General features: G+C 49.2%; 1 protein-coding gene across 1 annotated transcript in view; it reads right to left on the bottom strand.

The window, feature by feature from the left end:
• LOC307088692 (kinesin-1 heavy chain-like) overlaps positions 1-20,213 on the bottom strand; it is a gene marked incomplete at both ends in the record, with an annotated part of 25,062 nt that extends 4,849 nt beyond the window's left edge. The window contains 26 exons of the mRNA XM_079754644.1: positions 1,320-1,360; positions 2,297-2,448; positions 2,842-3,058; positions 4,689-4,793; positions 5,015-5,086; positions 5,862-5,922; positions 6,705-6,806; positions 7,004-7,113; positions 7,444-7,496; positions 7,926-8,043; positions 8,412-8,600; positions 11,167-11,310; positions 11,715-11,921; positions 13,109-13,177; positions 13,973-14,172; positions 14,446-14,594; positions 15,557-15,702; positions 16,243-16,347; positions 16,807-16,931; positions 17,257-17,344; positions 17,645-17,700; positions 17,837-17,885; positions 17,979-18,083; positions 18,583-18,656; positions 19,002-19,089; positions 20,088-20,213. Of these exons, the coding sequence (XP_079610770.1) occupies positions 1,320-1,360; positions 2,297-2,448; positions 2,842-3,058; positions 4,689-4,793; positions 5,015-5,086; positions 5,862-5,922; positions 6,705-6,806; positions 7,004-7,113; positions 7,444-7,496; positions 7,926-8,043; positions 8,412-8,600; positions 11,167-11,310; positions 11,715-11,921; positions 13,109-13,177; positions 13,973-14,172; positions 14,446-14,594; positions 15,557-15,702; positions 16,243-16,347; positions 16,807-16,931; positions 17,257-17,344; positions 17,645-17,700; positions 17,837-17,885; positions 17,979-18,083; positions 18,583-18,656; positions 19,002-19,089; positions 20,088-20,213 (2,951 nt within the window). The remainder of the gene's footprint in view (positions 1-1,319; positions 1,361-2,296; positions 2,449-2,841; positions 3,059-4,688; positions 4,794-5,014; positions 5,087-5,861; positions 5,923-6,704; positions 6,807-7,003; positions 7,114-7,443; positions 7,497-7,925; positions 8,044-8,411; positions 8,601-11,166; positions 11,311-11,714; positions 11,922-13,108; positions 13,178-13,972; positions 14,173-14,445; positions 14,595-15,556; positions 15,703-16,242; positions 16,348-16,806; positions 16,932-17,256; positions 17,345-17,644; positions 17,701-17,836; positions 17,886-17,978; positions 18,084-18,582; positions 18,657-19,001; positions 19,090-20,087) is intronic.
• Between the last annotated feature and the right edge of the window lie 1,169 nt (positions 20,214-21,382).

Genomic DNA, 21,382 nt, shown 5'->3' on the forward strand with positions numbered 1-21,382 from the left:
CATATATCATACGACTAAAACGTCCTTTGAACGTTTGTGGAACAGAACTCAAGCCCTTAGGCAGAAGACGACACTACAGACTTCAATGTTGGTGACCTAACTGGATGTGCTTTATTGCTCAGGAAAGAAGCGCCCCTGAGCAATATCAGGTTCAATTGAACCAAATGAAACAACAACAGCAATGCTTCTCAGTAAGGCTTTATTGTTACAATAGATGAGTATAAAATGACAAAGGCAAAACGGAAGCAGTGTTGTGGAAGCACAAAGCATGAATCTGCCTCTACCCAAGACAAGACTCAGACAATACCACTCACTGTCCACCTGTTCGCTCCATTGTTGGGTTGTTAAGAGGCAGCATTGGTTTGGAAGATTGTTCAAAGTGCTTTCATTTTAACATCAAATTGAAACAAACTAAGGCTGCTACTAGACTGCCAGTCTCTGATTTTCTTAGTTTAATGAACACTTTGTTTAACTCCTTCCTAGTGTCCATATTGTTAGTGTGGTTAAACAAATACTTTGTTCAGAAGATATGGCCCCCTAACCTTAACGTAATAGAATAAATAGAATGTCTTTACGGAATCAAACGATCAATACTGATCAACGATCATTCATTCTTTCAAACCCGCTCCAAGATGTGTGTGTTAACAGAGGACATCTGAACTGCCTGAGGAAGATAAGCAAACTCTTGGACGAACACAAAGTTAGTACGAGCTGAGGACGTCTTGCAGGACAACAGCAGAACCGACCATTTTCACACACACACATACACACACACACACACACACACACACACACACACACACACACACACACCCTGTGATCTGGATTTTAGGGTTAGGGTCAGGGTAAGGGTCAGAGGTCAGGCACTACAGCCCCCTGCTGTGAGTGTTGCACCACTCTGCTGCGGTGGGGTCACAGTGCAGCTCAGCCAATCAGCAGTATTGATCTGACTTCACGTTTGGTAAGGAACAGATCCAATCTCTTAGTGGTATTTTGTTGGACATAATAGGCAATACTGTGTATACACACACACACACACACACACACACACACACACACACACACACACACACACACACACACACACACACACACACACACAATTAGTTAAATAGGTTTACATGATCATTTGTCAAGGCAGTCATGTGATCTTTGGATGGGCTGAGAGTTAGAAACCATAAATAGGCACAAAATAAACCCCTCCCCCCTCCAGAGGTCTTGAATCAATATACACCATGTATACACTGGGGGGGGGCGGGTCCGAGGTGAGAGTCCAGCGTTGCATTGTGGATGACGTAGTTCGTAGCTATCTGGCTGACCTTTGCTTCTGGCTCCGACCGGCAGCCTCTCTCCTCAGCAGCTGAAAACACCAGGAGAAGAGGAGAGGAGACAAGAGGAGAGGAGACAAGGGGAGAGGAGACAAGGGGAGAGGAGACAAGAGGAGAGGAGACAAGAGGAGAGGAGACACATGAGGAGAGGAGACACAAGAAGAGAGGAAATAAGAGGAGAGGAGACAAGAGAAGAGGAGAGGAGACAAGAGAAGAGGAGAGGAGACAAGAGGAGGAGAGGAAACAAGAGGAGAGGAGACAGAAGAGGAGAGGAGACAAGAGGAGAGGAGACAAGAGGAGAGGAGACAAGAGGAGAGGAGACACATGAGGAGAGTAGACAAGAGAAGAGGAGACAAGAGGAGAAGAAACAGGGGGAGAGGAAAGAAGAGGAGAGGAGACAGAAGAGGAGAGGAGACAGGAGAGGAGAGGAAACAAGAGGAGAGGAAACAAGGGGAGAGGAAACAAGAGGAGAGGAAACAGGAGGAGAGGAGACGGAAGAGGAGAGGAGACAGAAGAGGAGAGGAGAAGAGCAGAGGAGAGGATAAGAGGAGAGGAGACAGAAGAGGGGAGGAAATGGAAGAGGAGAGGTGGAGAGGAGACAGGAGAGGAGAGGAGAGGAGACAGACGAGGAGAGGAGACAGGAGAGGAGAGGAGAGGATAAGAGGAGAGGAGACAGGAGAGGGGAGGAAATGGAAGAGGGGAGGTGGAGAGGAGACACAAGAGCAGGAATCAAAAGAGTGGAAGGAAATCAGTGGAACACCTTGCAGCTCAATGGCACCTGATTACACTGCAGTGGGGGGGGGGGGGGGTCTGTGTGCTTCCTAAGGGGCCCCTTAGTGACCGTGGGGGTGCAGGGGGGTCCAACGTGCTACCTGAAGAGGCCCCTAGTGACAGGAGAGACCTGTTTGCTTTAAGAGCCCCGGGTGACAGTGGCAGGCAGTGGGTAGTGGGGGGGGGGGGGGGGGTACCCACTCGTAGGAGTAGCTGCTCTTGTCCTGCTGGGCGGGGGCCCCTCCGCCCCGGAGCCCGGCGGGCTGGGGGGTCTGCACGCTGTTGGGCCGCACCACGCTGGGGTTGGCGGGGGCGACCCCGGGCTGCTGGCCCGGCCGGATGGGCTTAGCTGGGGGCGGGGGGGGAAGACATGGGGGAGGAGCGGCGGGAGAGAAGAAGTCACACTTATTAGAGAAACATTCAACGACCAGAATGTGTCTATGTGTGTCTTTGTCCTTGTATATGTGTGTATTTGTATGTCTGTATGTGTGTGTATGCGTGTGTGTGTATATATGTGTGTGTGTGTGTATATATTTATTTGTCTGTGTGTAGATGTGTGTATTTTTATCTGTGCATATATATTTATATGTCTGCTATATGTCTGTATAAGTGTGGTGTGCGTGCGTGCGTGCGTGCGTGCGTGAACATGTGTGTGTAACTGTGTTTGTATGTCTATACATATATACCTGTGTATATGTACACGTGTGTGTGTAGACGTGTGTGTGTATATGTGCCGGCCCACCTATCTGCGCGGCGGTGCGCCAGCGGCTCATGTTCTTGGAGCGCACCGCCTCCTTGATGCGGTCCACCTCCTGCTGGTAGCGCTTGCGGTCACGGCCGGCCACCTCGCGCGCCTCCTTCAGGGCCAGCTCCAGGGCTTTGACCCGCTCCACCGTCGCACGCAGACGCTTCTCCATCTTGGGGATCTCACTGCGCAGGTCAGCGTTGTCCCGCACCAGCTGGGGGGGGAGGGAGGGGAGGAGGAGGAGAGGGAGGAGGTGGGGAGGGGAGGAGGAGGAGGAGGAGGAGGAGGAGGAGGAGGAGGAGGAGGGGGAGAGGGAGGAGGAGGGGAGGGGAGGAGGAGAGGGAGGTGGGGGGGAAGGGGAGGAGGAGGAGGAGAGGGAGGAGGGGGATAGGGAGGTGGGGGGGAAGGGGAGGAGGAGGAGGAGAGGGAGAAGAGGGAGGAGGAGGAGGAGGAAGGGGAGGAGGGGGGAGGGGAGGAGGAGGAGGAGGATAGGGAGGTGGGGGGGAAGGGGAGGAGGAGGAGGAGGAGGAGAGGGAGATGGGGGGGAAGGGGAGGAGGAGGAGGAGGAGGAGGAGGAGGAGGGGGAGGAGGGGACAATGGAGGGGGAGGAGGAGGAGGAGGTAGAGGAGGAGAGGGAGGTGGGGGGGAAGGGGAGGAGGAGGAGGAGAGGGAGGAGAAGAGGGAGGAGGAGGAGGAGGAAGAGAGGTTGACTCATCAAATCTTCTCCATGTGGATCTCCTGATGACCTAGCCTGGCTCTGCCCGCCTTACTTCCGCTCAATTTTCATTTCCCTTCAGTACTGCGTCTGGGTCTGCGGTATATTCCTGGATTTTCTCCGTCCAAATTTTGTGCGTCCAATCAGCGAACAGAGGGAGTGACTGAGGAAAATGACGTTAAAGTCAGCTCTGGTTGACGGAGATCTTCACGCAGCACGGAGTTTGGTTCGTCCACAGCCTGCGCGCAACGTGATTCCCGGCCAAACATCAGCGGTTGGTTATGGCGGATCCAGAGTGGCACTGGGCAGATCCAATAGTGTTAAACTTCAGTTACGTTACGTTAGTGAGTGGGTCCAGACTCTCTATGCAAATGAAACGAAGTACGAGAGTCTGGTAGGACCAGGCTACTGACGACGCGCTAGGAAGACTGACTATACCCCCCTGCTAGCTGGGCAGGGTGGCTGGAGCCTGAAGACCTGGACCTGCCCTGTGGACCAGTACCTGCTCTATGGACCAGTACCCCTTCTATAGACCAGTACCTGCTCTATGGACCAGTACCCCTTCTATAGACCAGTACCTGCACTGTGGACCAGTACCCCTTCTATAGACCAGTACCTGCTCTATAGACCAGTACCCCTTCTATGGACCAGTACCCCTTCTATGGACCAGTACCTGCACTATGGACCAGTACCTGCTCTATGGACCAGTACCTGCTTGTGGACCAGTACCTGCTCTATGGACCAGTACCCCTTCTATGGACCAGAACCCCTTCTATGGACCAGTACCCCTTTTATGGACCAGTACCTGCACTATGGACCAGTACCTGCTTGTGGACCAGCACCTGCTCTATAGACCAGTACCCCTTCTATGGACCAGTACCCCTTCTATGGACCAGTACCTGCTCTATAGACCAGTACCTGCTCTATAGACCAGTACCCCTTCTATATGGACCAGTACCCCTTCTATAGACCAATACCTGCTCTATAGACCAGTACCCCTTCTATGGACCAGTACCCCTTCTATAGACCAGTACCTGCTATATGGACCAGTACCCCTTCTATGGACCAGTACCCCTTCTATGGACCAGTACCCCTTCTATAGACCACTACCTGCTCTATGGAACAGTACCTGCTTGTGGACCCTGGTGAGCTGCTCCAGGTTGCTCTCCAGGAAGACGATCTTCTGTTTCTGCATGGCGCTGCCTCCCGTATCATCAGAGTCAGCGTCCGCGTTCTGCACACACACACACACACACACACACACACACACACACACACACACACAGACACACAAACACACCTTAAATAATACTTACATACGTTTATTAAATCTAATTTATTACATCCCCCTCTTGCTTCTGACAGATGTACTTATTAGAAGTGGCTTTGGATAAAAGCGTCTGCTAAATGCCCTCAATGGGAATGCCGACTTCACCCCAGGGGAGTGTCTCTCACCCTCTTCACCCTGGTGTTGAGGTCCTGCACAAACAGCCGCCTGAGGTTGTGGAGCGTCTGAAGCTCTCTGGCCTGGAGAGAGATGGACGTTGACATGAGGTACACAGACACACACATCTATATACACACAAACACACAGACACACACATCTATATACACACAAACAGGCCCATCTATATACACAAACACTCACACACATATCTATATACACACAAACAGGCCCATCTATATACACACAAACACATCTATATACACACAAACAGGCACATCTATATACACACAAACACACACACACACATCTATATACACACACAAACAGGCACGTCTATATACACACACACACTCACATCTATATACACACAAACAGGCACATCTATATACACACAAACACACACACACATCTATATACACACAGGCACATCTATATACACACAAACACACACACACACAGATGACTAGACGCACACACCCACACACACACACACATCTATATACACACAAACAGGCACATCTATATACACACCAACACACACACATCTATATACACACAAACAGGCACATCTATATACATACACACACACACACACACACACAGATGACTAGACGCACACACCCACACACACCCACACACACACACACACTCACACACATCTACACGCACACACATCATGCCAATAGAAATACAGATGGGCACACTCAACTCATGTAAAGTTGTTAAAGTATATTTTTCATATAAATCATAATTGTGTCTTGCTACATGATGCAAACCCGATCCAAAGCAGACCCATGTGTCACCCTAAGGGTGAGACCAGTGAGCGGCCATCTTGGACCGCAGCCAACAGCTCACCACCGTCTCCTCCAGCCCCTTCAGGTCCTGCTTGGCCTGCTCCCGGCGGTCCTGAATGCCCCTGGGAACGGACAACACGGCCGTCAGAGCAACCGTCAAACACCGACCATCTGCTGGACGACGGCGGTACTACACCCACATGTTGAACGTGTCATCAGACTTCGACTCGGCTCACTTGTTCCCTCCTTCCTTATTACCTATTCAAGGTGAACAATATACAGCACACTAGTGAAGGAACAAGTATAAGGGGAATCTAGGGACTTATTATAAACCGGATATCTATGGGCCCGTAGTGGTACGGTACCTAGGCCAGCAGAAACAAGGTTTCATAATTGAGCCGCCTAAGATGTCAACGCATGCTTCTAATTTGCATAATGAGATGCATAATGAGATGGAACATTAAAGGCACTTAACAGCGCACTATAAACTGAGCCTAAGTGGACCGATTTAAACGCAGACAGCTTCAAATAGTTTGAAATAAGGGACAGTAACAGCATTCACCATTCCAGCTGTAGTGTAAAAAGAAAAAAAAAAAAGAGTATGATGGCAAAAATAGTTTTATGTATCTCTTAAGTATACTTGAATTAAAATTCAGACGAATTAACCAAGGACTGTTGCAGACTGGAAAGGGCTGCAGCACCAATATGGGAGGAAGAAAACTAAGAAGCTAAGAAGCTAGGTTACGCTACGTTAGCTCCTGCAGCACCACTATGACCCAGCTTCTAGGGGAGGAAGCTACGCTACGTTAGGAGAAGCTACGTTACGTTAGCTCCTGCAGCACCACTAGGCCTGTCCCAGGTTCTAGGGGACGAAGCTACGCTACGTTAGGAGAAGCTACGTTACGTTAGCTCCTGCAGCTTGCGGTTCCTCTCCTGGTCCGCAGCCTTGAGCTTCTCGTGCTCCGCCCTCAAGCGCTCCTGCTCCAAAGAGATCTTCTGGTTCAGACTGCAAACACACACACACACACACACACACACACACACACACACACACACACACACAGAGTGTAACCTTGGTGCAGTGTGTTATAAAGTGTTGTAGTGCAACGTTGCTGCAGTGTGTTGTAGTGTTACATTGCTTCAGTGTAATATAGTGTAACGTTGGTGCAGTGTGTTATAATGTGTTGCAGTGTGTTGCCGTACTCCTGCAGCTCAGTGATCTGCTTCTCCTTGCTGTCCAGCTCGTCTCGCAGGCTGCTGATCTGCTTCTGGTGGGCCTCCCTGTGGGACATGATCTGCTTCTGCACCGCGTCCTGCACACACACACACACACGCACACACACACAGACACACACCTCAATGGTTGTAATTGTTTCGTTTTTTGTTTTTTTTATCATTAAAGTTCAGTCAAAAAAGATAGACACCTGGACCTCAATGTGAACCTGGACGGTACAAAGTGAAACCAGTGTAGCACAAACTAGATGCGCTGCAAGCCCCCACTGGTGCTGCTGACTCCCACATGCTGGTCCCCACGCCCCCAGCGCAGTCCCGTCACCTGGGTGAGTTCTGGTGGGAGGGTTTCAGGGAACACTGGACTTGTTTGGGGATCTCGATTGGATCCGGTGGTCAACGTTCTACCGTACCTTGACCTCATTGGCCGACTGCATCTTCTCCTTCTCCATGGCATGGACTTTCTCTGGTAGGGGAAGAGATGAACTGTTTCAGTACATCGTAAACCACACTGTGCCTTCGCTGCGACCACATCGACGTAAACGACCTCCAGTGTAGCGGCGTGCTCGTTTGGACCGATTCTGTGGCGTGATTTGAAACGTTTCCCTCGACTGACATAAAGGAACCAGATGAACGCCGTGCAGCGTTATTATTGGAAGAGCAACACACTACTAAACGAAGAGAGTTAGCTATGAGTAATGGCCACAGGAACAGTTAACAACAGCTTTTTATGTTCTCGCTTATTTCAGTAAGTTGTGTCTTACTTTCTATAATAGCGTTGGGCTGCTTGAATGTGTTTTTTTTCTACAAACACTGTAATTAAAACTGAGTGAGTGAGTGAGTGAGTGAGTGAGTGAGTGAGTGAGTGAGTGAGTTGGTCTCTGTTCCCGCTCACCTTGAGCGCTGATCTTCACCAGCTCCTCGTTGAGCGCGTCCACGCTCTCCTCCAGCTGCCTCTTCTTCTGCTCCAGGATCTGCATGCTCTCCGTCAGAGAGCGGATCTTCGCCTCGTACTGCGAGACCGGAAACACGAGGCCATGTTAGGATTTACACTACAGCATGTTATTATCACACGACGGCATGTTATAGTCACACTACAGCATGCTATAATCACACTTCGGCATGCTATAATCCCACTTCGCCATGCTATAATCACACTTCACCATGCTATAATCACACTTCGCCATGTTATTATCACACTTCGCCATGTTATTATCACACTACGGCATGTTATAATCACACTTCGCCATGTTATAATCACACTACGGCATGCTATAATCACACTACGGCATGTTATAATCACACTACATTGTTTACATTCAACCGGCTAATGTCCATGGGCCGGACAGTAGGAGGTCAGAGGCCAGGGGTCAGAGGTCACCTGGGAGGTGAGCAGCTGGCAGGCGGCCAGCTCCCTCTCGGTCTCGGCCAGCCGCTGGTCGCTCTCGGCCTGGGCGCTCTCCAGCTGCCGGCTGCGGCGCACCGTGCTCTTCACCTCCGACTTCATCTTGCTGATGTAGAGACGGGCCACCGTGAACTCCTCGTCAATCACGCCCGTGCTCTCCTGTTGCTGACCGTCCACACGCAGAGGAATATCACACATAACCAGAACATAATCCAGAGATATCGTACATAACCAGAACATAATCCAGAGATATCGTACATAACCAGAACATAATCCAGAGATATCACACATAACCATAACATAATCCAGAGATATCAAACATAACCATAACATAATCCAGAGATATCAAACATAACCATAACGTAATCCAGAGATATCATACATAACCAGAACATAATCCAGAGTTATCACACATAACCATAACATAATCTAGAGATATTGTACATAACCATAACATAATCCAGAGATATCAGACATAACCATAACATAATTCAGAGATATCACACATAACCAGAACATAATCCAGAGTTATCACACATAACCATAACATAATCCAGAGATATCGTACATAGCCAGAACATAATCCAGAGATATCAAACATAACCAGAACATAATCCAGAGTTATCAAACATAACCATAACATAATCCAGAGATATCACACATAACCAGAACATAATCCAGAGATATCGTACATAACCATAACATAATCCAGAGTTATCACACATAACCATAACATAATCCAGAGATATCACACATAACCAGAACATAATCCAGAGATATCATACATAACCAGAAAATAATCCAGAGTTATCACACATACCCATAACATAATCCAGAGATATCACACATAACCAGAACATAATCCAGAGATATCACACTTAACCATAACATAATCCAGAGATATCAAACATAACCATAACATAATCCAGAGATATCATACATAACCATAACATAATCCAGAGATATCATACATAACCATAACATAATCCAGAGATATCACACATAACCATAACATAATCCAGAGATATCACACATAACCATAACATAATCCAGAGATATTGTACATAACCATAACATAATCCAGAGATATCACACATAACCATAACATAATCCAGAGATATCATACATAACCATAACATAATCCAGAGATATCACACATAACCATAACATAATCCAGAGATATCACACATAACCATAACATAATCCAGATATCAAACATAACCATAACATAATCTGGAGATATCATACGTAACCATAACATAATCCAGAGATATCATACATAACCATAACATAAACCAGAGAAATCATACATAACCATAACATAATCCAGAGATATCACACATAACCATAACATAATCCATAGATATCACACATAACCATTACATAATCTAGATATCAAACATAACCATAACATAATCCAGAGATATCACACATAACCATAACATAATCCAGAGATATGAAACATAACCATAACATAATCCAGAGATATCACACATAACCTGTTATGGCCGACTAACCATAAAGGCCATATAGTTGGTAGGTTGTTGTAATTCGATGCTTTGACGCGTGTGTCGTATCCAATTTTATTCCAAAAGAACCCATAGAACTCACGAGGAAGCAGGATAACTTGTGCGGGGTTTATTTATCCAAAAAAAAAAAAAAACATCAGGTAATCCAAGTTCACATGTTCTTCGGTCCAATACCGAATAGATGTTCAAAGTTACGATCCCTTTTGCTTTTACATGCTCATCCAATAGAACATGCCATGGAAACACGACGACGACGACCACGACGGTCAAAAACTTATTTCGATCCACACCTACCAACTTCTCCGTTCTCAAAAAACCAACATAGAAACATTACTCTAACAGTCATGCGCAGAACCACAAGTTACGGCAGTAATCAGTCGTAAAACAACAATAGACAACGCAAACTGACTAAACGCAAAACTAAAACATATTAAGTATTATTCAAAACGATTCCTTACTTATAGATAACGCACTAAAAATAACACACCTTTACAAATTGAAAATAAACTAAAATTGGCTCTTACATAACCATAACATAATCCAGAGATATCATACATAACCATAACATAATCCAGAGATATCACACATAACCATAACATAATCCAGAGATATCAAACATAACCATAACATAATCCAGAGATATCAATCATAACCATAACATAATCCAGAGATATCATACGTAACGTTTGGTTAAGGGCTCTCTTGTTCCTGACATTGACACATGGAGAGATATCGTACATAACCATAACATAATCCAGAGATATCATACATAACGATTGCTTAGGGACTCTTTGTTGCTGACATTGACACATTGAGAGATATCTCAGATAATATATCATACATAACATTTGTTTAAGGGCTCTCTTCCTGCCGACCATCGACACGTCCAGAAATATCACACGCCTGGTTTGTTGAGGTGTCTCACACATGGAGAAACACCTCGGTTATACTTAACGTTTGTTTAGGTGTCTCACACATGGAGAAACACATCTGCATACTTAACGTTTGTTTAGGTGTCTCACACTTGGAGAAACACATCTGCATACTTAACGTTTGTTTAGGTGTCTCACACTTGGAGAAACACATCTGCATACTTAACGTTTTTTTAGGTGTCTCACACTTGGAGAAACACATCTGCATACTTAACGTTTGTTGAGGTGTCTCACACTTGGAGAAACACGCTAGTAATACTGAACCCCCACCTTGATCTCTTTGGTGCCCATGGCACTGCCGATCTCGGCCAGGTCTTTGAGGAGCGATGACATCATCTCCGTCACCCTCTTCTTCTGGTGGTTGGTCATCTCCTTCAGCTTCTGGAGCTCCGTGTCGATGGAGGCCAGAGAGCTCTGGAGGGGGGAATGGGGTCACACCAGATGGGATCAGTTCAGGTAACCAACATTATATACAACTGTGGACCGTATTCAAACACTATTCTCGTTACGTTACACGTTACACTGACATTATGTGTTTAAATCTAAAGAATACATGCTACATAGAATAAATCCATTATATACTGCATATATAATTATAGTTTGCACTTTACAATAAGTTAGGACAGACGGACAGACAATTATTCTACATTATTATAAAGCCTTAGCGAAATAATACTCAGAAGGGAACAACCCCATCAGACTTAAATGACGAAAATAACTAAATAACTAATAACTTTTCATCCCGACGTCGATCGCCGAATGTGTTCAGACGGTTATTCTACACCACATCGCCTCCCCTCCTCCACTCCTCCACCCACCGACTTCTGGTTCAGCTCCTCGCTGAGGGCCTCAAACTCCTGCGCCTTGTCCTCCACCTCCTGGCTCTTCTGGTCGTAGTTGACGGCCAGCTCCTCCAGCGCCTGCAGCACCTCCTTCACCTCCTCCTTGGACGCCTCGTTCTCCGAGAGCAGGCGATTCAGCTCCGTCTGGAGCTTGTCGTGGTCGCGGTGCGAGGAGGCCAGCAGCTGAGGAGACACCCGGACCAGGGGGGAGGACTTAGGAACTACTGGGGAGGGCTAATGGAGGAACCAGGCGTACCATAAAGAGTCCATGAAGACCAGGAAGTCTGTACCAGGAAAAGCCTATCAGCTGAGGAGGTCCCAGGACCAGGGGAGGACGAAGGAACTACTGGGGAGGGCTAATGAGGAACCAGGCGTACCATGAAGAGTCTGCCTGATGAAGGGTCTGTCTGATGAAGGGTCTGTCTGATGAAGGGTCTGTGATGAAAGGTCTGTCTGATGAAGAGTGTCTGATGAAGAGTCTGTCTGATGAAGTGTCTGTCTGATGAAGGGTCTGTCTGATGAAGGGTCTGTCTGATGAAGGGTCTGTCTGATGAAGAGTCTGTCTGATGGAGAGTCTGTCTGATGAAGAGTCTGTCTGATGAAGAGTGTCTGATGAAGGGTCTGTCTGATGAAGAGTCTGTCTGATGAAGGGTCTGTCTGATGAAGGGTCTGTCTGATGAAGAGTCTGTCTGATGAAGGGTCTGTCTGATGAAGAATCTGTCGGATGAAGAGTCTGTCTGATGAAGGGTCTGTCTGATGAACGGACTGTCTGATGAAGAGTCAACTGATGAAGAGTATCTGATGAAGAGTGTATCTGATGAAGAGTCTGTCTGTTGTCTGTCTGATGAAGAGTCTGGCTAATGAAGGGTGCATCTGATGAAGTATCTGATGAAGAGTCTAACTGATGAAGGGTGTCTGATGAAGACTAACTGATGAAGAGTCTGTCTGGTGAGGAGTCTAACTGATGTGGAGTCTATCTAATATCTATCAGATGAAGAGTTTATCTGATGAAGAGTGTCTGATGAAGTGTATGTCTGATGAAGAATCTAAATGATGAAGAGTCTGTCTGATGAAGAGTGTCAGAGCCAGCGTGCCCACCTCCCAGGTCTAAAGGTTGGTGGTTACGGTCTAACCCATGAACACAGAATCAAGGGCAGGGTAGGAGAAGACAATTCACATGATATGAGATCGGTTCTCCCTTCCACCCCTCTCGCTGTGCGGAGAAGCTCCTAATGTAACCACAGGAAATGCAGTGTGTAAGTGTGTGTGTGTGTGTGTGTGTGTGTGTGTGTGTGTGTGTGTGTGTGTGTGTGTGTGTGTGTGTGTGTGTGTGTGTGTGTGTGTGTGTGTGTGTGTGTGTGTGTGTGTACCTCCTCTTGGTCCTGCATCTGTTGGTTCAGCTTCTCCAACAGCTGGCTCTGCTGGTTGATCTCATCGTCCTGCAGCGAGAGGGAGGGGAGGAGGGAGGAGAGGAGGGAGGAGAGGGGAGGATGGAGGAGAGGGGAGGAGGGAGGGGAGGAGAGGAGGGGAGGAGGGGAGGAGGGAGGAGACGGGAGGAGGGAGGAGAGGAGGGAGGAGAGGGGAGGAGGGAGGGGAGGAGGGAGGGGAGGGAAAGAGGGAGGGGAGGAGGGAAGGATGGAGGAGAGGAGAGGAGGGAGGGTAGGAGGGGAGGAGGGAGGAGAGGAGGGGAGGAAGGAGGGTAGGAGGGAGGAGAGGGAAAGAGGGAGGGGAGGAGGGGAGGAGGGAGGAGAGGAGGGGAGGAGGGAGGAGAGGAGGGAGGGTAGGAGGGAGGGAGGAGAGAAGGGGAGGAGGGAGGAGAGGAGGGGAGGGTAGAGGAGGGGGAGGGTGGAGTGGAGGGAGGAGGGTGGAGGTGAGGGAGGAGGGAGGAGAGGAGGGAGGGTAGGAGGGAGGGGAGGAGGGAGGAGAGGAGGGGAGGAGGGAGGAGAGGAGGGGAGGGTAGAGGAGGGTGGAGGAGGGTGGAGGTGAGGGAGGATAGTTCTCTGCAATATTCACTAAAATATTCTCCATGTCCTTGAGTGAGATAGTCACGTCCATGTCCTTGAATGTTAACATTTTTTAATTGAATAAAAAAAAAAAACACATCGCTCTAACTCAGACCCAGATACGGGACGTGTGTCTCTGGTTCTAGTTCTGGTTCTCTGGGTAGATAAAGCACCAGATACAGGGCCTGTTACAGGGTTCTCTGGGTAGATCTTTGCCACCCCGTCTCCCACCTTGTCGTCCATCTCCTTGTACAGCTTGCTGAGCTCCGCCCCTGACGTCCCCCCCCCCGGCCCCCGGAGCTGCACCCCGGGGGGCCCGCCCAGCGCCGGCGGGGCCGCCATCTTGTCGTGGTTCAGCACGTTCTCCACGGCCTGCACCTCCTCCTTGGCCTTCTCCTTGTCGAACTGCTCCTCCTCGGGGACGCTCTCGCCTGCAGGGGGCGACAGAGGCCCGGCGTGAGACAGGAAGCCGCGCGGGGAGGGTGGGAGAGGGCTCTGGGTGAGGCTACGTCACTCTCAGGCTGGATCGGGTGGAGTTCAGGTGGTGATCAGCAACTGTGTGTGTTTCCTGTCCTCAAGAGGTGGAGCTCGTTCTCCAGCCAGGTGACGTTGTTCTTCAGGGTGGTGTTCTTACCCGTCTTTCAGCGGCTGAGCCCTCTCTCCACCAGGTGGCGGCGTTCGCCACCAGGTGGCGGTGTTCTTACCCGTCCTCCAGCGCTGGAGCTCGCTCTCCAGCGTGTCGACGGTGTTCTTCAGGGTCTTGTTTTTCTCCTTCTCCTTCTCCCACTTCTTCTTCCACTGCTCCGCCGTCAGCTCCACGTTCAGCGTCACGTTGTTCTTGATGGTCTTGGCCCTGCGGACCACAGGCAGCTCACTCACCCCTTCATCACCTCACCCCTTCATACCGGGAGGCACCTCACCCCTTCACCACACACCTCACCCCTTCACCACACACCATGGAGCACCTCACCCCTTCACCACACACCGTTATGCACCTCACCCCTTCACCACACACCATGGAGCACCTCACCCCTTCACCACACACCTCACCCCTTCATACCGGGAGGCACCTCATCCCTTCATCAATGTGAGGCACCTCACCCCTTCACCACACACCATGGAGAACCTCACCCCTTCACCACACACCATGGAGCACCACACCCCTTCACCACACACCATGAGGCACCTCACCCCTTCACCACACACCATGAGGCACCTCACCCCTTCACCACACACCGTTATGCACCTCACCCCTTCACCACACACCATGGAGCACCTCACCCCTTCACCACACACCTCACCCCTTCACCACACACCTCACCCCTTCACCACACACCATGAGGCACCTCACCCCTTCACCACACACCTCACCCCTTCACCACACACCTCACCCCTTCACCACACACCATGAGGCACCTCACCCCTTCACCACACACCTCACCCCTTCACCAAACACCATGAGGCACCTCACCCCTTCACCAAACACCATGAGGCACCTCACCCCTTCACCACACACCGTTATGCACCTCACCCCTTCACCACACACCATGGAGCACCTCACCCCTTCACCACACACCTTACCCCTTCACCACACACCTCACCCCTTCACCACAGTGGGTGTTCCTTGATGCACCTATCCCGCGTTTGTGTGTCTGTGTGTATGTATGTATGTGTGTGTGCGTGCGTGCATCTGTGTGTGCGAGTATGTGATCGTGTGTGTGTGTGTGTGTGTGTGCGTGCGGGTATGTTTGCGTTCATGTGTGTGTTACGGTGTCTCTGTGTCTGCGTGCGTGCGTGCGTGCGTGCGTGGCGTACCTCTGTCCAAACAGCAGCGTGGACTTGGTCTCGGCCTCGTTGAAGGCGGAGGGCGAGCAGCAGATGACCATGGTGGTCCGGCAGTTCCCCCCCAGGGAGTCCTGCAGGATCCGGGTCATCTTACTGTCCCGGTACGGGATGTAGTTCTGGGAGGGAGGGAGCCGGGTGGAGAGGCTCAGTGAGCTGAGAGCACCAGAGGAACCATAGAACCATGGAGCCATAGAAGAACCAGAGAGCAATAGAAGAACCATGGAGCCATAGAAGAACCAGAGAGCAATAGAAGAACCATGGAGCCATAGAAGAACCAGAGAGCCATAGATGAACCAGAGAGCCATAGAAGAACCAGAGAAGAACCAGAGAGCCATAGAAGAACCAGAGAGCCATAGAAGAACCATGGAGCCATAGAAGAACCAGAGAGGAACCATAGAGCCATGGAAGAACCAGAGAGCCATAGAAGAAGCATAGAGCCATAGAAGAACCATAGAAGAACCATTGAGCCATACAGGCATAGAAAATAACCATAGATGCATAGAAGAACCATAGAGCCATATAGGAAAAATATAGGCATGGAAGAACCATAGAGCCACAGAAGAACCGTAGAAGAACCATAGAAGAGCGACAGAGGAACCGTAGAGGATCCATAGAAGAGCCACAGAGGAACCCAGAGGAGACAGGCTGAACCTCACCGAGCCCTCGGCCAGAGCGGAGATCACGATCCCCAACGACGAGAGCGACTTGTTGATCATCTTGGCTTCGTCCAGCACCGTGCCCTCCGCTCCCGTTTTACCTATCTGACACACACACACACACACACACACACACACACACACACACACACACACACACACACACACACACACACACACACACACACACACACACACTAAATTAACAGTGGGGGGGGGCAGCAGACCCTCACTCTAACAGCACTATGGCAGACATTCTGTTAACCAACGCTGTCCTACTGGTTCCTTCCCACAACATTTCTTTCAAGCACAGACTTACGACGAGCCAAACCAGTATGCGTTATCCTTTGTAATTAAATACTGCCATCTTGATTCGTTCTGGTTTTATCGTGACGTTTTGAATACCACTTGGGCAAGACACTTCTGCTGACATATTCGGCCCAATGCATTGGCATACAGTACACACACACACACACACAGACACACAGACACACAGACACACACACACACACACACACACACACACAGACAGACAGACAGACGGAGCATTGAAAGGGATTCTACTTTTTCACTGCCGGCCAGGTCCACCAGGTAGAGCTTGCCGGTGAGTTTCTGGCCCGTCTGGGCGTTCTCCTGCTTGATGTTAATCTGGAAGATACTGTGGCTTCTGGAGCTGTGCTCGTTCATGTCTGAGGAACCACACACACGCACACACGCGCACACGCACACAGTTTTTAATCCCCATACGAGAATACATGTCGTTGTTTCGTCAAAGTACAAAGTGTGCAGGCAGTTAAAGAATAGAAGAGCTTTCATTGCTCCAGTGTTGCGCGTGTTTGTGTGTGTGTGTGTGTGTGTGTGTGTCTGTGCATGCTGAGTGTATACGCATGTGTTCATGCGTGTGTGTGTGTGTTTGTGTGTGTGTGCCTGGGGGCCGTGCTGGTGGTCAGGGGACCCGGTGAGGCCGAACCCATGAGCGGCAGCCCCACTGAGGGCCCCAGTGTCTCTCCTCACTTGTGACGGCCACACTGCGGTTATTTTTGCCTTCGTCTATCGCGTCCATGACCTCCTCCGGGCTGCACACGAACCGCTCCGAAGCGCCCTGCGAATGCACGCACACGCACGCACGCACGCACAAACACACACACACACACAAAGTGTATCCCCCAGTGTAAGTGGCAAATAAACTCCAAAGAGATAACACACAGACACACACACACACACACACACACACACACACACACATCAGACAAACTGGAGGAGAACCCATGACTCTTGCAGAGGGAACTCTGCCTCCCAGCCCGCGGCGGGACCGTCTCATTCATCTGGGGGGGTCACAGACACGGACCGTCTCATTCATCTGGGGGGGGGGGGTCACAGACACAGTCCCACAGGGGCTCACCTTCACGTAAGGCACTCGGTTTTTGTCCTCATGCACGGAGAGGTTGGTCTTCGACACTGTGGGGTGACGGAGAAGAATGTAGAAACTATGCATTCAACGCCTTATCAGTTTCCTTTTACTCCCTGCATCAGATCAATATCAGTATCTATAAATCTTCACATCTATACGTCAAAAAGGCTCAACAACACGTACCATCCATGAGGTCCCTGATTTTATCCAAATAGATCTCAAAATACGACACCTGCCGAGAAAAGCCTCATATTTAGATTTGCCCGACATTATTTTGAGAAATGATTCCAGTTCATGAGGTCCTAGGGGGGGGAGGGGGTCTTACTTTGATGTGGAACTCCAGGTTCTCGTCCATGGAGTAGATGTAGTTGAAGATGTCCTGGACGATCCGGGGGATGACGCCCATCATGTCCGAGTCGTGGAGGACGCCCTGAGGGACACAGTTCTGCTGGGTCAGGACCAGGGCTCAACCATTTGGGGAAATCATCGAATTGCGATCATTTCGACCGATATTGCGATTGCGATTTAGTATGCGATTTGTCTTGTTAATGTTCCTTATGTTCTGTTTGATTCGCTTAACGAGCAATAAATCATTCTACAGTATGACCAACACAACATTGGAAGCAGTCAACATATAAACTGCTTTTTCCTTTAGGCCAGGCCTATATGTTGAGATGAATTGATGCATGAATTTATATTATTACATCTTTGTTTAACTATTGAATTCTAAAAGAAAAATAAATACGAATATTTCTGATCTTCAGTCAGTAACAAATCCACCAAAAAAAAGAAATGAATATACATCATAATTTTAATTTTTTTGATCACAGCCATCACAATGTGGGTTTAAATTCGATCGATCGTTCCTGCCTAGTCAGGACGTTCTAGTCGGGGTCTCCGCCGGAACAGGGCCTCCTGACTACGCTCACCTCCATGGTGTGTGTCTTGCCCGAGGCGGTCTGGCCGTAGGCGAAGATGGTTCCGTTGTAGCCGTCCAGGACGTCTGCCCAGCATGAAGGGAGTCACAATACAACAATGTAATAATAATGATAATACATCAAAAGACTCTTGAGGGCTGTGAATCTATTCAGAGTTAGGAGATGAATCGATTCAGAATCAGTAGATGGATCGTTTCATAATCAGTAGATGAATGGATTCAGAATCAGCAGATGGATCGATTCAGGATCATAGGAGATTAATCGATTCAGAATCAGTAGATTAATCGATTCAGGATCATAGGAGATTAATCGATTCAGAATGATAGGAGATGAATCGATTCAGGATCAGGAGACGAATCGATTCAGGATCAGGAGATGAATCAATTCCTTCACCTTACTGGACGGCTCACCTTTGACGATCTGCTGAGCGACAGCATTGTAGAACTGCTCCTGAGTGGTGTTGGACTGGAAGACACGGTCAAAGTAATACGGTTTGCCCTGCGGAGAAACACAGTCAAATGTACGCATTTATTGTACGTTGTATGTCCTTGCACTTAAAAATAGTACATAGCATTGTCTAGCATCTTATCCGAGCTATCTTTGTTTGTATACGGGGAATGGGCTAGCTTCCATGAGGTCCACCATGAGGCCTTCCTATTGGCTGTAGAAGGGAGAGAGGATCATAGAACCCTCCTCCATTATGAAAGGACGAGCGAGGAGGAGGGTTGATCGCCTTAACATTCGCTGGACTGAGTCTGTCTCAAATTAAACGACTCCTTTAGTCCCGTGAAGCACCACACCCAAATGAAGGTCTGATCATACCACACGCAGTACAAACACTAGTACTACTGCTAGTACTGCTAATACAAACCCACCTAATTAACACACACACACACACACACACACACACACACACGTTGGGTAAAAATGAAGTTAAGATTGAGTATATCATGGATTTCAGTTTAGTCATCCTAGCATTAACCAGTATAAATGAGTGGCCTGCTCTCAAGTCATCCCAGTCGAGGACTGGGATGACTTGAAATAATCTCACATCGAAAAAGGAGCCAACATGATGAGTTTCGGATCCTAATCCATGGGTCACTTAAACTCGGCTATGGAATACATTTTAACAGACAACTTTTGTCGCTAGCTAAACTTGCAATAAGAGAAAATGAACGCAAAGGATTTAAAATTGTATTATTGTACTCTAGCCTACAGGGTTCAGGGCCTACAGAGTCCAGAGCCTAGAGGGTCAAGAGCCTACAGGGTCCAGAGAGCCTACAGGGTCCAGGGCCTACAGGGACCAGGGCCTACAGGGACCAGGGCCTACAGGGTCCAGGGCCTACAGGGTCCAGGGCCTACAGGGTCCAGAGCCTACCACCACACACTTCTCCCAACACTCTCTCCTCCGGGAGTTCCCCTCCTCCCTAGCAGCCACTTCGGGGTCAGAGGGGGAACCAGAGGGGGAACCAGACGGGGGGCACCTGCCTACGTACCGTGATCACCACGCAGTCCTCCCCCTGGAACTTGGGGATGTACGAGTCTCCGCGGGCCACCTCCGACTTGTTCAGAGGTCTGAAGCGGCACATCACCTTGATGGTGCACTCCGCGGGGTTCGCCATCCTCACGGCCGGGCACGCCCAGCGGGTCCTGGCGGTCCGGGTCCTGACAGGTCCGAGGTCCACGGAGACCGGGAGGGCGCGGTGTGGAGGGGACGGGACGGGAAGCCGCTGCTGTGCTGCTGTGCTGCTGTGCTGCTGCTGCTGCTGCTTAATCCAGTTTAACTCTCGACGGCTTTAAAAAAAAAAGTAGTGGAAGTGATGAGACCAGGCGACGTCCCGCTGGATGACGGGGTGGTCCTCGGTGGTCCTCGGTAGTCCAAGGTAGTCCTCGGTGGTCCTGCAGCAGGGCGGCAGTCAGCGTCTCGAGCCTCGAAGCTCCAGAGGTCTGAGGAGCGCCGGGCGGATGACGTAGGGTGGAGGATGACGTAGGCATCGGCGAGCAACGCGCCGACGGTGGTGATGGGAGAACAATCGTCTACTGTTTCCACGACAATTGGAAAAAAAGACCTGAAAATGCAAAAACAATACATTGTAAAATCTTTTAAAAAACACTTTCACAGCTGTTTGTGTAGGCCTTGAACGCGCTGTTATCATTAAACGGACGGGAGCACATGGGAAAGTTATTTTAGGTCTCCTTTTTTATCATACGTTAATGTAGAACCTGCGGTTTCAGACAAATAAAGCTGATCTCTTATCAAACGCACCTGCAGGTATCAACCTAGAATCTACTCATCTTGAGATTCTTCCCACTTCTTCATATTCTTAAACTTAAAGCACCTCATGTGTTCACTGTCCGCCCGTGGAGACGTCCTGACTTGGACAACGGCGCCCCTTGCTGTCTGCCACAGGAACAACAGGCTGAGCCAGCGGAGTCATTATATACGGCAACCACTGCTGTCTGCAACAGGAATACATTCCAGTCAACCTTGCATTATCCGTCCAGGGAACAGAAGCATCAGGTGGGTATGGCTATGGCTTTTTGAAAGACCCGCCCCAGAACAATCCAATAATTCTTTGTCTATTTAAGAAATCTTGTAACCGCTGTTTACTGCTAGGCTGCTCATCATCCAGTTTGCAACCTCTTCAGCCTCTTCTGGGCTCTTCTTGTGTGCTCTTCTGTCCGTGTAAGTAGCCTACTCTTATTAAAAAAGAATGCTTACACTATTTCTGTTTGTAAACTTAATGTTACCAGCAGAAATGGTAAGCATTATTAAAACTTGTAAATTTTG

The sequence above is a fragment of the Pollachius pollachius genome, assembly GCF_949987615.1.
Source record: "Pollachius pollachius genome assembly, chromosome: 17".
Taxonomy (NCBI): Eukaryota; Metazoa; Chordata; class Actinopteri; order Gadiformes; family Gadidae; genus Pollachius; species Pollachius pollachius.